The sequence below is a fragment of the Drosophila erecta genome, unplaced genomic scaffold, assembly GCF_003286155.1.
Source record: "Drosophila erecta strain 14021-0224.00,06,07 unplaced genomic scaffold, DereRS2 tig00000092-arrow-pilon, whole genome shotgun sequence".
NCBI lineage: Eukaryota > Metazoa > Arthropoda > Insecta > Diptera > Drosophilidae > Drosophila > Drosophila erecta.
The window spans coordinates 18,647,622-18,671,597 of record NW_020825207.1 but is presented as its reverse complement, the minus strand read 5'-3'; the positions used below and the strand labels follow the sequence as shown (position 1 = coordinate 18,671,597).

General features: G+C 43.9%; 7 protein-coding genes across 11 annotated transcripts; 4 read left to right on the top strand and 3 right to left on the bottom strand.

Moving 5' to 3' along the window:
• The first annotated feature begins 173 nt into the window (after positions 1–173).
• Positions 174–1,038, top strand: LOC6548910 (28S ribosomal protein S18b, mitochondrial). Its single transcript, XM_001974141.3, has 2 exons — positions 174–586; positions 643–1,038. Exons 1-2 carry the CDS (start codon positions 303–305, stop codon positions 971–973), a joined length of 615 nt encoding a protein of 204 aa, XP_001974177.1. The 5' UTR covers positions 174–302; the 3' UTR covers positions 974–1,038.
• Positions 1,039–1,154: 116 nt separating this feature from the next.
• LOC6548911 (protein nessun dorma) lies at positions 1,155–3,547 on the bottom strand. The gene is made up of 3 exons (XM_001974142.3): positions 3,086–3,547; positions 1,503–3,003; positions 1,155–1,442 (listed from the first exon to the last, which is right to left on the bottom strand). Exons 1-3 carry the CDS (start codon positions 3,228–3,230, stop codon positions 1,280–1,282), a joined length of 1,809 nt encoding a protein of 602 aa, XP_001974178.1. The 5' UTR covers positions 3,231–3,547; the 3' UTR covers positions 1,155–1,279.
• A 13-nt stretch (positions 3,548–3,560) lies between these two features.
• On the top strand, positions 3,561–4,335 carry LOC6548912 (transcription initiation factor TFIID subunit 13). Its single transcript, XM_001974143.3, has 3 exons — positions 3,561–3,710; positions 3,773–4,115; positions 4,187–4,335. The coding sequence occupies exons 1-3, from the start codon at positions 3,666–3,668 to the stop codon at positions 4,207–4,209; spliced, it is 411 nt and encodes a 136-aa protein (XP_001974179.1). The 5' UTR covers positions 3,561–3,665; the 3' UTR covers positions 4,210–4,335.
• Positions 4,279–6,021, bottom strand: LOC6548913 (pyridine nucleotide-disulfide oxidoreductase domain-containing protein 1). Its single transcript, XM_001974144.3, has 2 exons — positions 5,930–6,021; positions 4,279–5,755 (listed from the first exon to the last, which is right to left on the bottom strand). Exon 2 carries the CDS (start codon positions 5,738–5,740, stop codon positions 4,322–4,324), a length of 1,419 nt encoding a protein of 472 aa, XP_001974180.1. The 5' UTR covers positions 5,741–5,755; positions 5,930–6,021; the 3' UTR covers positions 4,279–4,321.
• Positions 6,022–6,088: 67 nt separating this feature from the next.
• LOC6548914 (PI-PLC X domain-containing protein 2) lies at positions 6,089–7,580 on the top strand. 2 transcript variants are annotated; one of them, XM_001974145.3, is made up of 2 exons: positions 6,089–6,291; positions 6,349–7,580. In XM_001974145.3, the coding sequence occupies exons 1-2, from the start codon at positions 6,216–6,218 to the stop codon at positions 7,227–7,229; spliced, it is 957 nt and encodes a 318-aa protein (XP_001974181.1). In that variant the 5' UTR covers positions 6,089–6,215; the 3' UTR covers positions 7,230–7,580. The 2 variants fall into 2 exon arrangements, with proteins under 2 accessions (XP_001974181.1, XP_015012036.1); XM_015156550.2 differs by having other exon boundaries at positions 6,213–6,291; positions 6,344–7,580.
• A 3-nt stretch (positions 7,581–7,583) lies between these two features.
• LOC6549110 (kinesin-like protein KIF14) lies at positions 7,584–23,880 on the bottom strand. The gene is made up of 2 exons (XM_026981367.1): positions 22,263–23,880; positions 7,584–9,684 (listed from the first exon to the last, which is right to left on the bottom strand). Exons 1-2 carry the CDS (start codon positions 23,697–23,699, stop codon positions 7,759–7,761), a joined length of 3,363 nt encoding a protein of 1,120 aa, XP_026837168.1. The 5' UTR covers positions 23,700–23,880; the 3' UTR covers positions 7,584–7,758.
• Positions 14,208–20,245, top strand: LOC6549111. Of its 4 annotated transcripts, none has more exons than XM_026981369.1 (2): positions 14,208–14,756; positions 20,042–20,245. In XM_026981369.1, the coding sequence occupies exons 1-2, from the start codon at positions 14,600–14,602 to the stop codon at positions 20,194–20,196; spliced, it is 312 nt and encodes a 103-aa protein (XP_026837170.1). In that variant the 5' UTR covers positions 14,208–14,599; the 3' UTR covers positions 20,197–20,245. The 4 variants fall into 4 exon arrangements, with proteins under 4 accessions (XP_026837170.1, XP_001974183.1, XP_026837169.1 ...); XM_001974147.3 differs by lacking the exon at positions 20,042–20,245 and adding an exon at positions 16,354–17,783 and having other exon boundaries at positions 14,209–14,756; XM_026981368.1 differs by lacking the exons at positions 14,208–14,756; positions 20,042–20,245 and adding exons at positions 15,859–16,043; positions 16,354–17,783.
• Positions 23,881–23,976: the final 96 nt, after the last annotated feature.

The following is a 23,976-nucleotide window of genomic DNA, read 5'->3' as shown; positions in this document are numbered from 1 at the left end:
TTAAGCAATTAAAAAAATAATTCATGTCTTATAAATGTATATTTATTTATTTATGAAAATAGTTCTAGGCTAGTAACCCTTCAGATAGAAACAACCAAAGCTTAAGTATAAACTAATTGAAAAAGTATCAAGCCAAACTTTGGTCGGGGAATGTTCCGCCCCTGAATGTATCGATAGTCGATACTTCGGCAGCGCTGCCAGCAAGTCGGAAAACAGCTGGTCCACCGGCTGCACGCAACTTACCTTGTTACGTCGTCGCCTCTGCATTTTTTGAAATAAATACCTTGTTTTATTGAAATAAAATGTTGCCTATTGCACGTGGAGTTTACAGAGGGCTAGCCACCATTACTCGGAATAGCCGTGGAGCTTTTCACACGGCCAGCGCCTTCCGATGCAAAGCGGAGACTTCGACTGAGGGAAATGATGCGGCTGCCACAGAAGGTGAAGGGGAGGATAGCGCCAGTGGTTCCGCACCGGACGCGAAGGATCGCAGCAAGGCCATCCCCGTGGAGACCTCGATTCGATACTTAAAGAGCGCCGCTTACAAGCAAACCTACGGCGAGGACTTTGTGTGGACGCAGTATCGGTAAGTGCAATTGAAAACATGCACATGAAATCTTCCATTGCATACAATCTCTTTAGGCGCAACCACAAGGGCATGTATGCGCCGCGCAAAACGCGAAAGACGTGCATTCGCCAGAACCGTATCACAACCGGAAATCCTTGTCCCATTTGCCGTGATGAGTACTTGGTACTGGACTACCGCAACACGGAGCTCCTGGAGCAGTTCATATCGCCCCACAGCGGAGACGTTCTCAGCTACTCAAAGACAGGCCTGTGCCAAAAGAGTCATTTGCGACTAATGGTCGCCGTTCAGCAGGCCCGCGACTCCGGATACATAACATATGATGTGCCCTTCAGGGAGTATGATTACAACGAGTACTACGGCCAGGAGCAGAAGCAGAAAGCTTAACTAACTACCTTGTTTTAATTAAAAGAAATTACCGTAAACAAATTCAGGATGCGTATTGATCGGAGTAATTCTGTATTAATGGCACACTCTCTGGCATGTCGATTACCTTTGTCGAAACGGTGTAATATTATATATTAACTAAATTTACAACAAAATCGCAAGATAAAGACACTAGGCTAAAGAGTTTTCCATTATTTTTTATTGACAAATATCAATAGGCTCGGTTACCGCTAAGTTTAAATTTATTAATCAAGTAATTGCTGTTTCGGGTTAACTGATTTAAATGCTTATGTACATAATGTACCCCTAGACCATTTGAATGTTCTCCTTGTTCTCCCCCCCGAGTTCGTCATCAAGGAGTTGGTGCTGCGATCGCTGAGCCAGCAGCTGACCGGATTCGGGGAAAACCTGCACATTTTTCCCGCAGTTGTAAAAGCTGCAATTACCTAGCAAGTTGTCCTCGTTGTACCTGCAAAACGGCATATTAGTTTAATTTTTAAGGGTTAAAGTATAAGGTATTTTTATTTACCGTTGAAGTTCGCTGAATTTGTGTAAAACCAGTGGCTTTTCCATTTTCTGCTCTCCCAAAACGAAGCCATCTGCCAGGATTCCTAAAGCACAGTTTTCAAAACTGCACTTGCTACCCTGCAGATTAACCGAAGTGGTTTTCTCAAGCAACTCCAGTCCAGTCTTGCAGGTCATAAACTGGACGTTTCCCAACTCAGCGCTAGATTTCGGTCGCATCGATACACCCACAGCAAAGTTTTCAATTAGGCAACTTTTGAGTTCCACGCTAGCGCCTGGCATGCAGACAATACCCTCCTGGGTGCTGGAGGTCCCATCGCCCAGCATGCGACACCCTTGCATAGTCAAAGTGCCGTTGCGCAGCAGGATTCCTCTCCGGACATGGCGGCAATCCAATACCAATTCGGACAAGGTATAGTCGCCATCAATGACCAGCAGGGTGCTGTCCTCATCACTTGAGCACACCACAGGCAGCAGGGAAAGATCTGCAGCAGGAGTTAGTATGGCTTTTGGCTGTGTGAGCCCCCTCAGGCTACCATTATCGTTGAGGTGCTCCAAGAATTTGATTGTATGCTCGCCAGGCGAAAGCAGAATATCATCGTTGCTCTGGCAGATGCTCAGGACATCCTGCAGCGTATTGGACAGCTGCACTTGCGATTCCGGCTTGACCAGTGTCTGGGCCAGCTTCAGCAGTTCCAGCTGCTGCTGCAGTTTCCCCGGTAAGGTTACCACATGGCTTATGGGATTCCGCTCTACCAAGAAATCCTCCGATTGTCTGGCTCTCCCTGATGAGCAGCGAAGTCGCTTGAGGCTGTTTGACTGCAGTTCACTGTAGGCTCGCCTCATTTCAGGATTTTCGAGGATTTCGAACTCGCTCCTTATGATGGCCATGCGCAGGTGCAAGCACATAAGATCGGTTACCGGCAGACTGGAAACATTGAGACTGCCATTGGCACTGCCCGTCCTAGATTGTTTTTTAGCGGGCTCTGCTGCGTTGTCATTGAGCTCCACAGCCTCGTCGTCGCTCTCGACATCACTGAGGTCCAATTCTAGATAGTCCAAACGCTGCTGAATGTATTTGGCTTCGGTGAGCAGGGTGCGCATGTGCAATGCCAGTGGGCGAGGTAGTCTGTTCTTGCTGAGATCGCAAACTAGTTGGATACGAGCCTGCAGATGCTGTTGCACCCAGTCGCGATCATCGTCGTAGTCCTTGTCCCAAGGCATCCACACATGCGTGTAGAAGAACCGCAACCGATCGATGCATTCCGCGGTGGTATCCGCATTCAGAGCTGTGTTCTCCTGCTGCACAGTGGGCCACAGCTCCACCAGTGACACCTCATTACTCTCCGGAAGGTGGACATCGTTATCCTGCACGGCGGTCACCACAAATACCGCCTTTAGCTCGTCGAAGATCACCTGCTCCACGTAGCCATAAACAATGGTAGGATAGCGAAGTTTCAGATCCTCGCAAATAACGCGCGGTATTTTCCAAAACGCCTGCCATCCTATAATCCATATAGTATATAGTATACATGTAGTTGATTTGTTGCGTTTTTTTTCGCACGAGTGTGTGTGTGGGTGGCTTACCTGCAGGCTCAATTTTTAATTCTACGTAGGATTTCCACTCGGATCGAACCTGGGATGCGGGCATCACGGCTCCTTCCCACGAAAGTACCGCCTCCGCTTCTTTTAGGCGCTCCAAATACGATTTTTCAAAGGTAAACACTTCCATTTTCCTCTATTAAATGAACTTTGTGTTCGTTTATACAAATTTTTGAAATGCGTGTGCAGGCAAAGGCTTCGATAACGATTGTTCGAGTGGCGTTATCGCACAGTACAACCATGCGTTGAGTTTTCTAGCTCTTTACTCGTTGGCTATTATTTAAATAGCTTTTATTTTGAAACTACTTTTGTATGTTTTTGAATATATTTCATATGTGTGAACACGAGCTTAGGTATTGAAAATCTGCTTGACATGCTCAGATATTTAAAATGTGTGTTCCCGATCTAGCTATTTCTGGCTAGTCTTAGGATCAGCTACTTTTCGCAATAATTTATCGCCAGCAGTACTGTAAGTATCGATTACAGTACTTATTCAGTGCAGTGTTGTTTTCATAAACACAACATTCGTATAGAAATTAAACATTTTAATACAAATTTGAGCACTATGGCCTCAAATAGCATGCCAGAGGAGAATTTCGAGGGCGGCGATGTAAGAAAATAGTAAAAGCAACAGCTCCAAGTCTTCTATTCTTAGCTAACCACACATTTTAGTTTAACTATGATGACGATGCGGATGATGACCAATTTGTGGCTACCAACTCAGGACGAAAGCGCCTTTTCAGCAAGGAGCTGCGCTGCATGATGTTCGGATTTGGAGATGACAAAAATCCATACACGGAAACCGTAGATCTGCTGGAAGACCTAGTCATCGAGTATATCGCTGAGACCACTCACCGGGCAATGGAGATCGGACGAACAGGCCGCGTTCAAGTCGAGGACATTATCTTCCTAGTGCGCAAAGATCCTCGAAAATACGCCAGGGTCAAGGATCTCCTGACAATGAACGAGGAGCTGAAAAAGGCGCGAAAGGCCTTCGATGAGATCAAGTATGTGGGTGAGTATTGCAAACGGTTGTCATCCATTAAGGTCTATATATAATCTACCATTCAAACGAATATTTCCCAGGCACCGAGGGCAAGCTTAAATGACAGCGGCCAAAAAAAGCAACACCGAATCCAGGTACAAGCCAATCCTAGCAGTAAGCTCCAAAATATGAATTATTTTAAATATATTTAATACTATAAGCTAGCGCATAATAAACTAATCAAAATAATCTTCAATGTCAATGTCGGGATTAAGAATGTCATTGCCATATGGCTCCAAATCGATGCCGTTCAAGATGAGGTTCTCGCAGGTCTCTGCGAGATCAGAGTTGCCGATTAGCATGGCTCCCCGTAGTCTGTTATTCTGAAGCACAAACTTGATGTATTCCTTGTTTCTCGTACAGCGCACCAGAATATCGTAGTCCCTGCCCAAATCCTGACCATTAAAGCGTCCCAATAGGACAACAGGATATCCGAAAAGTTTGGTTACGTGGCCGAAGAGCTCGAAGCAGAAATCCTGATACACACTTTCACCTTCACTGGCGGCCGCCATACTCCTCCCCGCCATGGAGCCCATTTGCCGAGCCTGAGTCCACAGACGCATCTGGAACCAGTGCATCGCGGCTGGCCAGTTGGCCGTGCATACATCTCCGGCCGCAAACACGTCGACCAGATTGGTACGCATCATTTCATCCACGGATATGCCACCATCGGCGGAATATTTAAGTGGGGAATCACAGGTGTAGTGGGTATTAGGCAAAACTCCCGTTGCGGAAACAATAAAATCACAGGTTAACTGCTCAAAGCTCCCATCCTCATGCTCCAAGTTGACTATAACACCTGCGTTGTCGGCGAGATTCTGAACGCTATGTACGCGGGATTTGTAATAGATCTTCGGTAGGCGTTTCGCTCCCCTTTCACCTGCTCCACTCAAATCGAAGGTGCGATGCCAATCCGGACCCAATGCAGCTCCATGGTTGCTTGTCTGCTCCTTGGGCAGCACTTCACTGTACCGCATTCGCTTAATAGCTGTAACCGGAGAGGAATCCTGCTCATTAACTTCATTCATGGCTATGTGAAAGAACTCCGCTGCTCCCGGATCCACAAATGTAGCCGAGATGTGGGAATCCTTGACCACCCAATGGACATTTACTTCCTTCAGCTCGTAGGCCAACTCACTGGCAATGCCGCCATTGCCCAAGATCATGATATCCTTGGCTGTCGCCAATTTTCGCTGCAGCTGCAGTACAGAGTCCGTGTCTCGAATGCCAATGACAAGGGGATCTTTTACTTGGCCGGAGAAGAGTTTGGGTGTACCACCAGTGCAGAGGCACAGATAGCGATACTTGACCTCCACACCCGCTTTTGTGCGGATGAAGTGCTCGCTGCTGTTGATGTGATCCAGTTGATCCACTAGGGTCTCGAAACTAGCTCCCATTTCGGAGACATCCTGCTCCCGAACGTCGAACTTGTGCAGATAGCGAGCCACCGGCACCAAATTGGTGACACTCTTTACGACGCTGGACTCCGTGAGCAGGAGAACGGAGGCGTTGGGTCTGCAAATGACCAGGGACTCGACGCAGCTGACGCCAGCGATACCTCCTCCAACCACCAGGAACTCGCACTCCCGCGACATCCTCAGGTACACTTGCTATGATAAAAAACCAAGAAATAAAGAAAAAGCAATGTGATTCACATTCCCTAACGAGCAACTGAACAGCTGATTTCAAAACAACACAGTGAATCTTGTTTTTAAAGCACGGCCACGACATAAGTGGAATAAAATCTATAGGTTTAACAAATATATATTAAGCTTGCAACTTACATTTTAGGTAGCTAGGTTCCTGCAGTTATTACGATATTTCAGCAATGCCATTTCAGCACAGTGGTTGCAGCCGAGTATCTACTGTACGCTGTGTTTATTTGTTTGGTATTTAATAAATGCCACAATATAATGCAGCCCTACTAAATATACCGCGCAATAGCCGAATGAACCCCTTGGGAAGCCTCTGGATTATTTATAGACAACCTTAATATCAACAACACCTTCATCGGTGTATGGGCCTATATTTGAGTCTTTATCGAAAGATTTAGAAGGACGAGGAGGAACCATGACCATGGATCACTGGATGAGGGATCTGCCAAGTGAATTGCGCGACCTGTCCATCATCAATCTGGCTATTCCAGGTACGATGAGATCATCGCACTAACTGAATTAATTGAGGAGTCTGCAATCTAGTATAGGTGCCCACAATGCGATGACATATGGCATAAATAGCAAGTCTGAACTATCGCCAGATGCGGAAACTTCCATTAGGCGATGGCATCGCTTCTTTCCCTGCTTCGTCCGCCGTTGGAGCAAGACGCAATCCTCTGGGGCATTGGAGCAACTGGAGTTGGGCGTGCGGTACTTTGATCTAAGGATAGCCCAGAAAGATGAGAAGTTTTACTACTGTCATGGCCTCTTCGCCATGGAGATTTTCGAGCCGCTTTTAGAGATTCGCCAGTTCGTGGACTCCCATCCAGAGGAGGTGGTAATCCTAGATCTACAGCATTTTTATGCCATGACAGTGGCTCATCACCAGCAGCTGCACAAGGATCTGATCCAGTTCTTCGCACATCGTCTGTACTCCACGGTAGATGGTTCCCTCAAGAATTGTACTCTGAATAGATGTTTAGAAATGCAGCGCAGCGTGGTGGTCATCTATAGGCGATGTCCCATTCCGCTGCCGCTGAGATTCTGGCCCAGTTATGCGTGGCCCACGCCGTGGCCCAATAAAGCGAGTGTCAAGAAGCTGCAATCCTTTCTGGAGGACTCCCTACTCTCGCGACAGCCCCAACAGGGTTATGTCTCCCAGTGCCTAATCACGCCCACAGGCCGCTATATCGCCTTCCGGCTCTTCTTCACCCTAAAGAGCACAGCAAAACGGGTGGACAAGAAGCTACAGCCTTGGATTCAGGAACAGATTCCTGGTCCCTTTAAGCCAAACGACGAGCCCAGGGTAAATGTGTTTCTGGCCGACTTCGTTAACCTCAAGGATGGACAGTTCTGCGATTGGGTAGTGAACCTAAACACAAAATTACTGGAGCAATTGGCTGGGGATAGGGATCTGGAGTCCACTTGAAAGCGTGGTAAGGGAGGGGCCCAAAGATAAAGAATTCCACTATTGTGGGGAAGACCGAAGAAAGGGAAGGTTATTAGCTTGTTGTAGTTTTAATATTTTTATAAACCAATATTTGGATTTTGCCACAACGCATGATACAAAGTTGTTCAAAACCCGTGATAAGCTTTTGAAGAGGCAATTTTTTAAAAACCAGAGCATATTAAAAATCAGTTATGTACAAGCTTGATTTGAATATTAAGTTATGAAGGACCAGAAAAAAAATGAAAATGCTTAGAACCAGCTAAACCAGTGGTTTATTTGATAAACGATTTGTAAATTGTTTTATGACACCGCCGCATAAAATGTTTTTTTTTAAAAAGCTAGTGACAAGGCAAAAAAATTGTTTACAAAAGCCAGTTTTAACTTGTTGGTGCTATTAATATATTTTATTTTTAAAAACCAATATACAAAATATATATTTAAAAACATAAAAACAAACACAAAGCACATTGCAGCATAAAATCTAGTCCAAGGTGCGATCTAATCTTTGTCAATCGATAAGAAAGCGCACAGCCTTCTGAGTTTTCGTAGGCGAGGTGACGCTTGCAGTGGCTTCCGCCCGAGCCAATGAAGTGTGCATCCCGTTGAGCACGGAGTCCAGTCGTGCCAGAGCCTCCTGCAGGCTGACGGCCAGGACACCGTTGTCCTGATGATTTTCCCGCTCGAGTAGGGCAGCCTCGCAGTGGTGGCGTAATCGCTGGGCGGATCGCTGCATGACTTGCAGCTCCTGTTGGACGAGCGTGCTAAAGCTACTCTGGCCGCCAGGTGTCTCCTCCGGATCGTAGGTCAGCAGGCGTTTGGTGAAGTGCACCAGTTGACTTCCAGGTGAGGGAGTGGATGTCTGCCGCGCTGTATTGCTGTTGCTGCTTGACGCGTTGAGTAGTCTTTTCAGTGGTTTATTCAACAGAACATCCTTCATTGCACTTAGATTAAGGGCGATGCGGCTCGAGTTGTGTGTGTCACTGAGTGTCTCATTGAGATCCGCGTCCAGTGGCTCCCAGTCAACCTCAACACTCTGGAAAATGGTTGCGGCATCTAGCTTTTCCTGCTGTTCAGCATTGTCCCTGACCAAATCCAACCACACTCCCAGTCTGGCAGTGGGCCACTCGGCCTTTAATCCTCGCTGCTTATCTAGGATCAAGATTACAGTGCGCAGCAGACCAAACTCATCGGGCGTCTGAGTTTGTCGGAACTCCAATGGCAAGCCCAACTGACGACAGCGCTGGGTGGCCTCTTTGACCATCAACTGAGTCTTGTGAAGACTCTCCTCCGAGGGATTCAGCATGATACGCTGAATATCCTCCAATATAGTCGACTTCTGTGCTGGAGTCGTTACAGCATCTTCCTGCCTTAAGGGAGTGTGTTCCTGTTGTTGGGCCAAGGCCAAGGCTTGACGTTCCGTCTCCAGCATCTCGCTGTTGCATTTGTACTTGAACTGCTCTAGTTCGAGGCACTGCAGGCGCTCCTCAAAGTCCCGGGCATGCTGCGCCCGCTCCTGCTCGATCTTAGTAAGAGCGGCTCGTTTTTCCGCCTCCAGCTCGGTGCGAAGTTGCTGCTCCTGCTTTTGCAAAATCTCCTGATGGGCCAGCTGGAAATCTACCGGACCATCGGCCTTGCCTCTTTGCGAGCAGAAGGGATTAGAAATGCGAAAGTAGTGTGAGCCACCTATAACGAGGCGGTCCCCATGGAACAACTGGCGTCGATTGTCCAGGAGTTCTCCGTTCACATAGGTCTCGAAGTCCTGGCTGCCGGGAATGACATACAACTTGCCACCACGTTCATGCTCGATGCTGCAGTGCTGCAGGGCCACCAGTGGACCATCCAGTACAATATCAGGCTGCGAACTAGAACTTCCTCCTGGCAGACGACCTCGTCCTATCCGCACCAGTCCTTGGGGCAACAGATAGAACAGGGTGCCACTCAGTATGGGATCCGCTGTTAAATTGACCAGACAGGCCTGCTTCTGCTCGGCGGTTAGTTCCAGAGCCAATCCCCGTCGTTTTAGGACACGAAGTTCCGACTTGCGCTGGTCCTCCGCCTCCTTGAGCTTCTCCATCCAGGATTTTTGCGCTCGACTCAGCTCCCTTTCCCGTTCAGCCAACTGCTGACGCAGTGCCTCCACCTCAGTCTCATCCACGGAGGTTTCAATAATGATCTTACGTGGCACAGGATTATTACTATTGCCGGACAAGCGCCGCTGGCGTTCGTACTCGTTCCTCAGCGACTTCAGGCGATCCACTTCGGCGCGCAGATCCCGTATGATTTTGTCGTGGGGAGATTCGTTCACCTTCACCCGGTTGACGATGGAACGAGCCTTGCAGGCGTATCGCAAAGTGGCTAGGGTCTCATCCGCATGGATGCTGGCCGGTGATATGGTGGCCAACATGACCGTCTTCGAGTTCCCGCCGAGATTTTCCTGGAAAGAAGGAACACCAACAGTTAAAATGAAAGCTCTGCATCATGGGATTGGGTGAGCAATTGTATTGTATTTTTAGTCAATCTCTGGAGCAAATTAAACTATTTATTGACAGGATCGAAAAATCGCAAATGGGAGTTGTAATATAGTGTTGCTTGACTTTCCGCTTCTCGCTTTCATAACAATATTTTTTCACACCTTTTTATTTATAATTCAGTTCACAACAAGGGCATACATAAATCAGTAAAACAAATGTACCCCTGTGTATAATATGATATGATGTAAAACCTAGTATCTTATAGTCGGGGAAAAAGGAGTTAAAAAAACCTATTTATATAATCTTAATGGTTCCTGTATGGAGTTGTTATTGGAAATGGTCCATTTAATTTTAATGTGATAAGAATGATTTAATGTGACATATGGGGCTGAAGAAAGTAAAGCAAATATGATTCTTAATAAACATATTTTCCATCCAATTAAATAGCTGGATTGCCTCCCAAATTGATAAGGGAATTTCCCTTTTCACCCTAAGCAGATTCAGTAGAAAGGAATATACCCTTCTATGCGAGAGGTACGATGATTAACGATCGGTAAACATTGAGCCCATGGCGACTATAATGCTCTCAAAACAGATGCGTGAAAATCTCAAGGAATGGAAACTTGACAATCTAAACCTTCGAGTGTGTGTTTCGATTGTGGACTCAGTGCGATAAGGATGGGCAAAATTATGATAAGACAACGCCCAACTGTTTGCGTAAAGCTACCATGACAAAGGCACCTACTGATGGCCGTTATCATCTGCCTTATCAGAAACTTCTGTGTGAGTATGGTATAGTTGTTGTGCACACAAAATGCATTCACATGCAAGTACACGGAAGGAATAGGTTTAAAAATAAAGGTTACTAATTCAAAATGTTACATATTTGTCTGCTGTGATATTGCTTGAGCTGATTGCAAATGCATTGGCCATCCGCCGCATTTATATCTAATAGGTTTTTTTGAAGTGTGCATTCTGCATATCTATTAAAATAAAGCTTCGTATTAGCTATTTAGGACATTGTTGGCAGTGTGCGTAAGTGACACTTGTTTGATTAAGCAGGTCAGCACCGTGGGCCAAACAAGAGCGGGAATCGAAAAGAGAATGGTTGATTACACAAACTGCGCAGCAGCAGCGGCGTAGGCGTGCACAGTGGTCGGAGGAGCAAAAACACGCCGTGAAAAATAGCTACCACGGGCATAGGTGACCTTAGGGGCCCGTCAGTGTCGTCTGGTCAGAATCTGGGTCCATTAACCGCAAATGAATTCAATTAATGGCGACGCTCTTTGTTAGTCATTCACGTACCAAAGCGTACCATATAAAAAATATTTTTGCCTAAATATAGCTCTCTTCGTCCTCCCACCCTTAGAAATCAGTCACGATCTCCCCAAAAATGAACAAAATTCGCGTGCACCAAACTTAAACCGCAGGAGGGCGCTAATAAAGGCGGTATGCTTTTTAAGCCAAGACACAAAACCTTGATCGGAACCGGCTAAAATGACGTAGACCACCAATTAACACTAGATTTAAGCAAATTTTTTTATTCAAATGTTCGCAAGCTTCAACCTTAGGCTACTGAAGAAATGCAGCTTGAGGCTTTACACGATTTGAATGAATGTTGGGTTTCCAGAATGCCACACGCTTGAAATAATTTCCATACCGACTATGGAAAGTTTATAAAAACACTCCAGCTGGGCTCTTAAAAATGCTCAATCCGGTTGGCAACCAAATTTGGTTTAATAAATAAGGTTAAGCCAAGGCATACTCGGCCTGCAGTCTAGACCGTGATTAGCGAACCTTATAAAGACAAAATGTCCATCCAATCCTCCAGATGATCAGCCGTCGAACATCCGTCAGATCACTCTCATGATTACTTTTTCGTCATCTTTGCGGTATTAGCAATTCGGCGCTAATAAGAAAAACTTCCAAGAGTATTCCTCATGCCCCGCCTAATTAACATTTATTAAACATTTTCGAGTTCCCGCCGAGATTTTCCTGGAAAGAAGGAACACCAACAGTTAAAATGAAAGCTCTGCATCATGGGATTGGGTGAGCAATTGTATTGTATTTTTAGTCAATCTCTGGAGCAAATTAAACTATTTATTGACAGGATCGAAAAATCGCAAATGGGAGTTGTAATATAGTGTTGCTTGACTTTCCGCTTCTCGCTTTCATAACAATATTTTTTCACACCTTTTTATTTATAATTCAGTTCACAACAAGGGCATACATAAATCAGTAAAACAAATGTACCCCTGTGTATAATATGATATGATGTAAAACCTAGTATCTTATAGTCGGGGAAAAAGGAGTTAAAAAAACCTATTTATATAATCTTAATGGTTCCTGTATGGAGTTGTTATTGGAAATGGTCCATTTAATTTTAATGTGATAAGAATGATTTAATGTGACATATGGGGCTGAAGAAAGTAAAGCAAATATGATTCTTAATAAACATATTTTCCATCCAATTAAATAGCTGGATTGCCTCCCAAATTGATAAGGGAATTTCCCTTTTCACCCTAAGCAGATTCAGTAGAAAGGAATATACCCTTCTATGCGAGAGGTACGATGATTAACGATCGGTAAACATTGAGCCCATGGCGACTATAATGCTCTCAAAACAGATGCGTGAAAATCTCAAGGAATGGAAACTTGACAATCTAAACCTTCGAGTGTGTGTTTCGATTGTGGACTCAGTGCGATAAGGATGGGCAAAATGATGATAAGACAACGCCCAACTGTTTGCGTAAAGCTACCATGACAAAGGCACCTACTGATGGCCGTTATCATCTGCCTTATCAGAAACTTCTGTGTGAGTATGGTATAGTTGTTGTGCACACAAAATGCATTCACATGCAAGTACACGGAAGGAATAGGTTTAAAAATAAAGGTTACTAATTCAAAATGTTACATATTTGTCTGCTGTGATATTGCTTGAGCTGATTGCAAATGCATTGGCCATCCGCCGCATTTATATCTAATAGGTTTTTTTGAAGTGTGCATTCTGCATATCTATTAAAATAAAGCTTCGTATTAGCTATTTAGGACATTGTTGGCAGTGTGCGTAAGTGACACTTGTTTGATTAAGCAGGTCAGCACCGTGGGCCAAACAAGAGCGGGAATCGAAAAGAGAATGGTTGATTACACAAACTGCGCAGCAGCAGCGGCGTAGGCGTGCACAGTGGTCGGAGGAGCAAAAACACGCCGTGAAAAATAGCTACCACGGGCATAGGTGACCTTAGGGGCCCGTCAGTGTCGTCTGGTCAGAATCTGGGTCCATTAACCGCAAATGAATTCAATTAATGGCGACGCTCTTTGTTAGTCATTCACGTACCAAAGCGTACCATATAAAAAATATTTTTGCCTAAATATAGCTCTCTTCGTCCTCCCACCCTTAGAAATCAGTCACGATCTCCCCAAAAATGAACAAAATTCGCGTGCACCAAACTTAAACCGCAGGAGGGCGCTAATAAAGGCGGTATGCTTTTTAAGCCAAGACACAAAACCTTGATCGGAACCGGCTAAAATGACGTAGACCACCAATTAACACTAGATTTAAGCAAATTTTTTTATTCAAATGTTCGCAAGCTTCAACCTTAGGCTACTGAAGAAATGCAGCTTGAGGCTTTACACGATTTGAATGAATGTTGGGTTTCCAGAATGCCACACGCTTGAAATAATTTCCATACCGACTATGGAAAGTTTATAAAAACACTCCAGCTGGGCTCTTAAAAATGCTCAATCCGGTTGGCAACCAAATTTGGTTTAATAAATAAGGTTAAGCCAAGGCATACTCGGCCTGCAGTCTAGACCGTGATTAGCGAACCTTATAAAGACAAAATGTCCATCCAATCCTCCAGATGATCAGCCGTCGAACATCCGTCAGATCACTCTCATGATTACTTTTTCGTCATCTTTGCGGTATTAGCAATTCGGCGCTAATAAGAAAAACTTCCAAGAGTATTCCTCATGCCCCGCCTAATTAACATTTATTAAACATTTTCAAACTAACACAGGGTGAATCACTTGGAAAATGGTTACTTCCACTGCCGAAGTGATTTCGAGAGTTGCTACCCAATGTGCCCCAAGTGAGTGGTGTAACCACTGTGGCCACTCGAAAGGGGAGGGGTCGGATGGAAGGTGAAGCACTGACAAAAGCACGAGACGCGAAAACACAACAAAACACAATGCCACACATACGTGCTTATGTACAGGCACACATATTTTTGAACCATTGCGGGCAGAACAATATGAACACCTAATCGAAATACTTGCCGACATTGCAAACCATATTTTAACAAAATTAAAAAAAATCTATTCAAGTCTCATATTTTTTCACAACAAAAGTCAGTGGGGCTAATTAAGTTTTTATTAGCATTTCAGCCCAAACCATTCATTCATATATGTAAACATGCCCTGAAGTATTTCCCGCGACTGTCAACACACATTCAGCCGCAGGCACATGAGAAGTAAATATAGCAAGACCCGAAGTGGGCAGCAAAACACAAGCCGAAGCATCGCCAGCGCACGAGAGCTACAAAAGTGCAGTAATTCTAGTGTTCGGCTTTCAGTTTCACGAGAGACTTCCACCAGAATACATCGAGTTTCGACGAGAGATTTGCAAATCAAGAAGAAAGAAGGAAACCTCTGCACCGAGTTACCTCCACGCAAAAGTGCACAAAAAGCGTTATTAAAACAGAAACGAAGTGAATTTAAAAGCCAGGGTTCATTGGACGGTCAACAATCCGAGAGACAAAGTGAAACGAACTCGTACAACGCGGCAAAAAGAGAAAAGGAAAAACACACCCACATCACCAACATCCCGCTTATTAGCACTGCAGTTCGCAAAAATAGTACCAAAAATACAGCACAGACATGGATGTTTGGGGATTCTGCGTCAGCGACACCACGATGGCATATGGCGGGTCCATGCGCAGCGGGTACTACCGTGACTACGAGGAGTTCCCCTATGGAACCCTGGAGTCCACCAACTCCTCACACGCGGTCAAGGACTGCTACAGTCGAGTGCAAGGTAATTTTTGGCGACAAACAATATAGCTTCGTACACAAAGCGCGCAAAATGCACTGTCAAAAAAGGGGGAGAGATAAACAAGGCGCGTTCCCAATTGTATTCGCGTATTGCGTGTGTTGTTTGTTGTTTTTGTAACCATCTATAAATAGCCAGCCAGATTTCTTGCCCCATGTGAATAAGTGCCTGTGCAAGTGTGTGTGTGTGCGGAACACGCCTTAATTTTTGCGCACAAACACAGGGTGACTAAAGTTGAGCGGCGCAACTCGCCTTATCAAGTATGTAGGTTCCAGTCACACCCCCCACTACTTTGTTTATATTTACGGCTTAAATCCACGTGCTATGGGATATTTGCGCCTAATTGCACACACACAACAGCTAAGCCCACAAGGTTCCTTACGAATTTCCGGCATCCAAAGCTAAAGCGCAATTCAGATGGCCCACAAAAAGAGTATATCGTCACTAGTGGAAAATCATAAAAGGCAGTAATGATATATGTACTGTGTGGCTATTTTAGAGGTGGTTAAACTCGCTCTTATCGAGGTCACTCAAGTCCATTAGAAGGCACTGTGCACTCGAATATTTTACGATTATTAAGTACACAGACAACAGGCACTAGGAACTAAGACTTGGCTGTACCTCCAGAATCGGCTCACTAAAGTTGAGCAGGTGGTCGAACAATGGATTCTTTTTGGGGAGGAACAAGTAAAGCAGAGCTTCATTGTGTTCATGAGCCAAAACTGAAGCGCAATAAAAAAAACTGAGGTGTGCGAAGGTAAATCTTCGTTGCTGTTTTCATATGTATAGTATATACATATGTACATATGTATGACTAATTACGCGTAATGCATTATCGGGCTGCAGAGAAAATAAATCAAAGATTATGCAAGGCGAAATTAAGCTGACTTTAGACTTTAGATACACCAGTACATACATATGTACATATGTATATACACAACTTAATTTACATATATTGGAATTGTAACATGAATGGTATGGATATAGCCAACTCGTACATCACTTTTTTTCAGTGTTGAACACATTTAGAGATTATGCAAGGTCGCTTATCAGTGACTATGAATAGACTTTACACATGGATCGGCTGGGCTTTAATCAATAATAACCGTTTAGCCTTTAACATGGTCAATTGAGCAATCAAAGCAATGGTTTAATTAACTGAGACAGGTCACAAAAGCACCCAGAGTGTAAGTACAGTTGTGCTCAACGTAGTAGTAGTGTTACAGTAGATGAAAGACAACGATGTGGCTATTAGAACCAAAGATTACATAGGTTAGAGTTTTTAAAATAGAACTATAAATCCAGTACATGATATTATTAAATATATAGCTGCTTGCGTCACAGGGTCACCACACGTCGAGTAACGGGAAAAATCGTGGAGGGAAGGGGATCCATCGTTGGCGACGTGACGTCGCGAACGTAGACGCAGCGACGTCACGTAGTCACAACAGCTGTTCGACGGCCAAGAAGGGCACGTAGGCCGAAAAGCAGAAAGGAAGCGAATGGGAGAAAAACAGACGAGGGCGAACATTCAGTGCCGACCTTCACTAACCGGTGACCTATCCCATTCTCTCCATTGCAGAAAAGTGCAAGCAGATAAAGTCGGAGAAGCAGATGCGCAAGGACTGCCCGTTCTGCAAAGAGCACAAGAAGCGACCGCTCATCAACTACATGCGCAAACGGGAGCAGCGGAAGCACCATGACAGCATCTGCGAGGACGAGGAGGACATGCACGAGCATGAGCTGGAGCACACCCACAATCACAGCCAGTCCGCCGTCCTTGCCGCCCCGCAAAGCTGCAAGGTGTGAGTGGAAGCGGGACGACTCTACTGCGGGCGATGCCCGCAGCATTCGCGAAATGCCATATATGTATACAAATGTATAACCAGAAGAAAGGAAACCTGAAAGAGTAAGAACAAAAACAAAAACAAGGAGACCAGAGGAGAAAAGAGAAGAAGCTGTTAAAGACGAAGATTGCGCGAGAGAGCGAGACAGCGACCTGCAGATACAATAATCCAAGGCAACTGTACCCATATTTTTGAAATGGTTGCCCCAGCATTTCCGCGCCGCGAATACACTACCATTTACAAAAGCCAGAACCACTTGATACCAATTTACAACTCCCTTTATTCATTATCTACCACTTCGTTTTTACACCAACTTCGCAGTTATGTAGAACTACAAACAGCAATTTGTTTACTGACAAACAATAGTAACGAAAACCTGCCCCGCTTGACAAACGCATTTTTTGACCTTAGGCAAACCAGAACAAAAAAAAAAGCTAAAAAAAAATATTATATATGTACACGAAACACAACAAGGGAAGCAAAAACTGAATTTTCTATTTTGCGTACGAGACTGAGTAAATTGCAGTAGAAAATTTTTAAGCTAAATTTTTGTTTTTTCCGTTGCTTAAGTTTGGAACCAATTGGATCAGTTACAGGTATACCGTATAAGCAAGAAATATTGAAAACTATAACAAGCAAAATGCTTCGTTGCAGCCAATCCAGGTTTACAACTATTCTTTTTTCGATATATGCGTAGTACATACTTTGGACCCCGATTTTTATTGTATCCTTGTCTATATTAGACATTCCCCTATATTTATTGTAATACCAACTGGGCATTGCACAGTCCGAGCAAGTGTCAAAATGAAATCAAATCGAAATATGTATGTAATGCAGTATATGTAAAAGTTGAAAGTGTTTCAAAAGTTTATGCCTAGTTAAATTTTGTTAACTCAACTTGTAGTTACAGAACAGACAATGTTATTAAGTTTTTGGTGTTCAGGCTCAGCTGTGCAAAAAGAAGGACGGAAATATTATAACGATTTAACAATTGCATTAGTCATTTAAGTAATTGATCAAAATGTAATGATTTGTGTAAAATTTGCTTGCAGGTACCAAGAAAATTTTCAATTTATACAATGTTATATATCATATATATTATATATTAATGGTTAATTTAAATTATATGTAAATCAATAAAACGACAAATGATTGAAAAATTTAAGTTAAAATGTGTGTTTTATCCAAACTGATGGGTTACTTAAGGAATTTACGTTTCAAAGAAAGCCGAGAGATAACATTCATAGACGCTATGGTTTCTAAACTGAAGTAGAGATGTGAGCACAAAAAACCGAGCTAGAGATTGACACCTGTTTCAATTACGTTAAGGTGGGTCAGTACGAACGACCGACCTCAACTGGATCAAATTTTCCAAATAAAAGCTCTAATTTCTTATGCAAATCTTTACGGAAATCTTTCCGTCTCGCACCAGTTTACTAATTGAAGTTAAGATGTCTCTTGGGGCCTGATGCTGATCTCAATGTTCCGAAGCTTGATAAGGTTGAGCATGATAAGAAAGTACTTAATGGCTAAGGTCAGGTTTCAAACACTACCCTGGACTTAGTTAGGTCTGTCCCATAGAAAGCACCTCGAACCCCAATAAGTTGACCTGGAACTTGACCGTGACAAACACTTCTCAGCACTTTCCTCTTCCACCTTTCAGCGTTTGGCAATCGCAGAAGGTCCACGGATACCCTCGCCCAAATGAAGCCCCACTCAACCAAACCGAATTGAATTAGAGCAATGAACGTGTGACACGCGTAGATGAGATCATCCGTACCTTAATCATGAAAGTCAAGTCAAAATTTCAACTGATCAAGCTGAGAATTGTCCCGCACGCCATCCATTTGCATTTTCAATGGGTGTGCAGGGGTATGTGCAATGGGGAGACGGGGAAAGCGCTGTTTGCGAAAAACAACTCGCGGAGGAAGCCATATATTCAGTTGTTTGTGATGCGAATTCGACTCATTTTATATTCAATGCTAACGACTTGGTTCTAGGGGAGTGGAACTCGCCGCGGGTGAGGGAGCGCAATATATTATTAAACGCTGGCTTAAATTACAATTGTTGTTATGCGGGAAACTGGAACGGAGACCACACGTTCTGAAGATTAGGTAATGCTAACGTGGTCCGAGATAAGCAGGTATTGAAACTGCCACCAAACTTTCGATATCTCATATTACTTGTATTATTTAACACAAAAAATGTAAATTGTTGAATGGCAGCAGATCTGCCCCCGTGAAAAGCCATGAGTTCAGCTAAATTAGTAAAAAATCTTTTGAATTGGTTGTTATCAACATGGTTACTGCTTTGTATGTCACATTGTTTGGGTCCGAATAATTAGCGTTAATTTGTGAACTGGAAACGTGGCTTATTTGAAAATTCATAGCGACGACAGACAACTCGACTTTTGCTAATTACGAAAATAATAAAGTGACGTATCCTCAGTGGCACGCTTTTTGTATTAGACATAATACGTTAGACACCACGGATCAATCGATTTTAAAATCGTGTGAACGTACGTCATTTGCATTCAAATCGTTGTTTCTGGATTTTATTCCGAAAGCCACATCCACTTGCTATCAAAACAGTGTTCGTGGCTTTCCAAGCGAACTCGGAAAATTGTGATTAGGAATTCAGTGCGGTTTCTAGGGCTTTGCACACGAACAAGTTTGTTTGGAATTTATTTAGAAAGCTTGGGACTCCATATTTCCAGTTCCAAAGTTTCTCCAGACATGTAAAGGCCGCAACGAAAAAGGGAAATATTATAATAAAAAGGATACAAAATCACTGCTTTCTTAGGGAAAAGAATATTTCCCCTGCAATTAAAAAAATGCTGAACCGGTTGCTAAAAAAACTGAAAAGTTCCAGAGGAGTCAAGTCGCAAGGTGAATTTAAAAGTTAGCCAAGGGAAATAATTAAATGTGTACCTAAAAATGTATTCTTAACAAAACCTTTCCGTAAAACAAAACAATTTTCATATAAGTGGATTGTTGATAGCCGATTTAATAACAACATAGGTAACAGTATTAATAGCAGGTAGTAGTTCAATAATTATATGTAATATATTCTCACTCCTTTCATTTTTTTTTGTTCTGAATAATGATATTCGTATATAATTAACTGTGTTAGAGCTTAAATATGACTTTATAATGGGGAGTCTGATTATGGTTATAAACAAAACACACTCAATTTTCGATTATATACATATACTTGATTAAATATTTATATTTGAGCGCCCAAAGCAAGGTTAAGTCAAGATTTCAATTGGTGTAGATATCTATTAATTGTTGTCTTTTGGTACCAATGTAATAAACTACTGTAAAGGTAATACCTTTATAGGCTTAAATAAACTTCGATGTTTAGTTTTCCTCCAAAGTAACTCTATAAACTGTTCATATTCTGTTCAAATTGTTATTGCAGCTCTTAAGGATGGAAAAAAGCTGAGCAAGAGCAATTGCAAATGCGAGCCTTCAGCCTGTAAATGCGGAAAACGGCGACAACGACAGCAACAATTGAAATTGCTGGTGTCGCAACTTAGGGGACGCGATAACGTATCAAGTGTAATATTGTTTTAGTGCCGGAGTATGCCTCGAAAAACACAAATAAAACATTATCTGCAAAGTATTTTTAAATCTGTGAGGTGGCAAAGGAAGATGTAGATGGAAAAGTACTTGACTGATATATAGAAACGATGGAAAGCCAAAAATATCGAAGGCACCTAAACAAGGTCTCTTCAATTTTCGAGATGCCATCTTTCTTTCTTGGTAGAAAATCAGACAAACCCGTTAACAGGGTACAAGCTACTGACGATCGCACACTCAACATGCAAACCTAAATCTAGAGCATCCAAACCATTCAATACTTTAAAAGCTTAATTGGGCAACAACAACGTGTTTTAATTGTTTCTTGTATGGTAGTCTCCTGCACATACTCTCTGGTGCGTTTCGTCACCACGTGGCTCCCCCAGCGGTCTGGTTACAACAAACTTGGGTACAAAGCCATTCCATCAAATATTTGGCGCGTACAAAAATAAATCATGTGAGCGATTTTATGGGGCGTACTACCGTAAGTAAAACCGAAGTGGCTGGACACTAAATAACACTCAGTGGAACGGGTTTCGGAAAAAAAGACAAGTGTTCGGACTTTGTAGTACCTTCAATCAAGAGCCTCTCACTTAAGCGCCGTGTAATTACTCATTGAGTGCAGTGGAGTGATTATAAATTACGTCGTAAATGTCAGGTGCACCTAATTTAGAAGCAGATACTTGTATTATATAAAACCCTTACTATTGGATTAACTAGCCTTGTAATATTCCAACAATCAAGATATTACTCGCTTGTGATGTTCGTTTGAGAGCAGTTGATAACTCAAATGCACACAAATGTATGTAACATTGATACACTAGAAAACACAGTCGTGACTCAATTCAAACAATCGTGAAACAAATAGCTATTAATATGATAAATGGTAATGCTCTCGCTATTTTAACTTATACAGAACAATCAAGTCCCATGACAATTTTATAACAATTTTCCTGTTAAGGCAAGGCAAACATTGTCTATGCCATTTGCAGAGATCTTATAAAAAAAAAGCAAATTATATTACTCAAGTGAAGAAACTGCTATCTTTTTTATTTGCGTTCTTAAAATAATTTTCCAGAAAATGTACACGTGCCTTTGTATCAGGTCATAAATTTTATAAGCAAATAAAAAGCAACAACAGTAGATTAAATAGATATGATTAGAGGCCAAGACTTTAATCACTCAATTGATTGAGGTGCGGGAGGTCTTTGATTTGGTATAATAAAATTAATAAAAGGCTTTTCTATCGAAATGATAGGGACATAATAAAAAGGGACTGTGTCTGCCAGTAATCTTAACAAAACAAAAACGAATGATAACAAACTTCGAGTTCAGAACTAGAGATCCCATATTTTGTCCTACAAAGTCCAGATAAACTGAATCTAATCTCTGCCTGAAGCTGTCTCCTTTTTCCAGTTTTTCGGACAATTTAACGCTTTATTTTAGTTAAACTAATTAGCGCCTCAGTTAATTGATGGAGCAAACACAAATCTGTCTAGCAGACACAAAATACTCCGCAAAATGCAGACATCATTAAAACTGAATTGGCGTGTCAGGAGTCGATGGGCTCGGCTCATCACGAAATCTGTGGAATCTCGAATATCATGCCCAGCAGTTCCATTTAGGCGGTTGGTTATGTAACGTTTGTCCATCTGAACATTTTGTCGGTACTTTCCGCAGGGGTCAACGTGTCATTTGCATTCCCAGTGCAGTTTTACGTACTGGTTGCTTTCCGGGTAATTACTGATTGTGAGGGGACCTCATTCCTTGGGCCACTGCCTAATCAAAGCGAAAGTGTTGATAACCTCTCCGTTGGTGGTGGCAGAAGTGCGAGGCATTGCGAATAAATGCAATTATATTCAAGACATATACTGAGCTGAACTTATTCGAAGGCTAACGTTTTGCCTTTTGTAATGATATTTTTCAACCACGGCGGAGTTCAATTAAAATTTTCAAAAGCCAGGAGGATAAGAACGAGTAATCATTAACCGAAAGTAGAGCAAACTACTGACCCAGTTGATAAGTACAACAGCAGTAGTTAGTAATTGTGTAACACTTACCCTCAACAGCCAGGTGAGCACGCTCTCCCGATAGGGAACAAAGGTGCTGGGTGCTCCAGAGCCCAGGGGTCCATTGCTGCTGGTCTTGCGGGAATCGGCCAGAGCGGCAATAACTTTCCCCAGCGTCAGCAGGCTCTTGTTGATGCTGACGCCCTCGCGGATCCTCTCGCCGTTCGATCCGGAGACGCTAATGCGTTCGCTGCCCGCCAGGTCCACCAGACTAATCTTGCTGCGTCGTGTCTGCCGGTGGGAGGACACCGTGCTCGAGTCCGTATCTGAGGACAGGCCATCGTCACTGCTCAAATCGGTGAGGTTCAGAACAATGTTGAAGATGGAGTGTGAGCGCGAGCTCTTGTCGTTCATGGCCGTGGATGCAGTGGCCCTCTGCGAGTTGCCCACGGCAAGCCAGTTGCGGAGCGCCGAGTACGAGTCCACCGAGTGGGCACTTAAATCCACTACGTAGGGCCCGAAGATGGGATGCTCTCTCACCTTTAGAGCCGGCCGCTGCTGCTGTTGCTGCTGGATAGGCGTGGATTCTCCGGAGGCAGCTGCCGCATGTTGGACACTCAGCAGATCGTGTATCTTCTCGTTGTAGATCTCAAAGTAGCTGACCTCCACCTCCACTTGCAGCTGCTGCTGACTTTTCACAGCCTCTATCCGGCGGAACAGCTCGTGGCAGAAGCGTGGAATGATGCCCGCCTCATCGTGCGGTGGTCCACCATCCAGAGCGGCATCATCTAAAGCTTCAATGCCCATCATGCTGTAAGATTTGCCCGAGCCCGTCTGTCCGTAGGCAAACAAGCAGGCGTTGTAGCCCTCGAAGGCAGTGTCGATCAAAGGACGAGCTGTGCCTTCAAAGACTTTGGTTTGGCAGGCGAAGTTCTTTCTCTCGGGATCGCATGAGTAGTAGACCTGGTCGTAGCTGAAGAAGTGCGTCACCCCGGCTGAGGCATCCGCACTGCTGCCCGCTTGGACAGTCAGCTCGTTGCTGTTTCCGTGCACCTGGACCACATTGGTTACCTGACAACGTGTGCATTCCAGAGCATTCAGTGGCCGCACTCGCACTGCGACAATCATGTTGCTCTCCTCAGACACGCTGAGGCAGGACTCCAGAAGGGAGTCCCGCTCCTTTGGCCTGTTGCAGCTGGATTTCCCGGTGCCGGGAGTCTTCGGTCTCCCAGGAGTACTGTTTGCATTCCTGTACAGCGACGAGGGTGTGTAGCAGGCATTCAGCGCGGTGGACTTGGGTTTCGTTTTCGGGGTGCTCCCGCTGAAGGCAGTGTTCAGCAGCTGTTCGGGACGATCGCGGTGATCCCGATCCTCCGTCCGCGTCATCAGCACCTTCTTGCGCATCTCGGATGCCGGCGTGGATTTGTGGACTCCTCGCGTCTGGAACTGCTGGATGCGCTGGCGCACCGGTGTGCTCTTGTTGCTCATATTTACTTTGTTATTTCGGGCTTTCTGCTCTTTTTTAAATAACTGCAAGGAGTTTCGAATTATTGCGCGGCGTCGTTTGTTATTTTTTTTCTGGTGACGGGCGTCGATCGATAGCAAAGCAGAGTTGATTTCAGTGACTGGCCTGAGGTCTGGCAACGCCACAACGCGCCAGGGATGAACACTTGCATATTAAACTAACTCTGTTAACCACATAATGTTAAATAAATATTAACAGATAAATATCGATTCGGATGGTTATTATTTATTACTTCCAGTA

Excerpts from the sequence above, each read along its gene's own strand:
- LOC6548910 (XM_001974141.3), top strand. The coding sequence starts at position 303 with ATGTTGCCTATTGCACGTGGAGTTTACAGAGGGCTAGCCACCATTACT. Across the intron at positions 587-642 it reads TTTGTGTGGACGCAGTATCG|GCGCAACCACAAGGGCATGT; the intron begins GTAAGTGCAATT and ends CAATCTCTTTAG.
- LOC6548911 (XM_001974142.3), bottom strand. The coding sequence starts at position 3,230 with ATGGAAGTGTTTACCTTTGAAAAATCGTATTTGGAGCGCCTAAAAGAA. Across the intron at positions 3,004-3,085 it reads ATTAAAAATTGAGCCTGCAG|GATGGCAGGCGTTTTGGAAA; the intron begins GTAAGCCACCCA and ends TATGGATTATAG. Across the intron at positions 1,443-1,502 it reads AAATTCAGCGAACTTCAACG|GTACAACGAGGACAACTTGC; the intron begins GTAAATAAAAAT and ends GCCGTTTTGCAG.
- LOC6548912 (XM_001974143.3), top strand. The coding sequence starts at position 3,666 with ATGGCCTCAAATAGCATGCCAGAGGAGAATTTCGAGGGCGGCGAT. Across the intron at positions 3,711-3,772 it reads AGAATTTCGAGGGCGGCGAT|TTTAACTATGATGACGATGC; the intron begins GTAAGAAAATAG and ends CACACATTTTAG. Across the intron at positions 4,116-4,186 it reads CGATGAGATCAAGTATGTGG|GCACCGAGGGCAAGCTTAAA; the intron begins GTGAGTATTGCA and ends AATATTTCCCAG.
- LOC6548913 (XM_001974144.3), bottom strand. The coding sequence starts at position 5,740 with ATGTCGCGGGAGTGCGAGTTCCTGGTGGTTGGAGGAGGTATCGCTGGC.
- LOC6548914 (XM_001974145.3), top strand. The coding sequence starts at position 6,216 with ATGACCATGGATCACTGGATGAGGGATCTGCCAAGTGAATTGCGCGAC. Across the intron at positions 6,292-6,348 it reads CATCAATCTGGCTATTCCAG|GTGCCCACAATGCGATGACA; the intron begins GTACGATGAGAT and ends AATCTAGTATAG.
- LOC6549111 (XM_001974147.3), top strand. The coding sequence starts at position 14,600 with ATGGATGTTTGGGGATTCTGCGTCAGCGACACCACGATGGCATATGGC. Across the intron at positions 14,757-16,353 it reads CTGCTACAGTCGAGTGCAAG|AAAAGTGCAAGCAGATAAAG; the intron begins GTAATTTTTGGC and ends TCTCCATTGCAG.
- LOC6549110 (XM_026981367.1), bottom strand. The coding sequence starts at position 23,699 with ATGAGCAACAAGAGCACACCGGTGCGCCAGCGCATCCAGCAGTTCCAG. Across the intron at positions 9,685-22,262 it reads TGCTCACCTGGCTGTTGAGG|GAAAATCTCGGCGGGAACTC; the intron begins GTAAGTGTTACA and ends CCTTCTTTCCAG.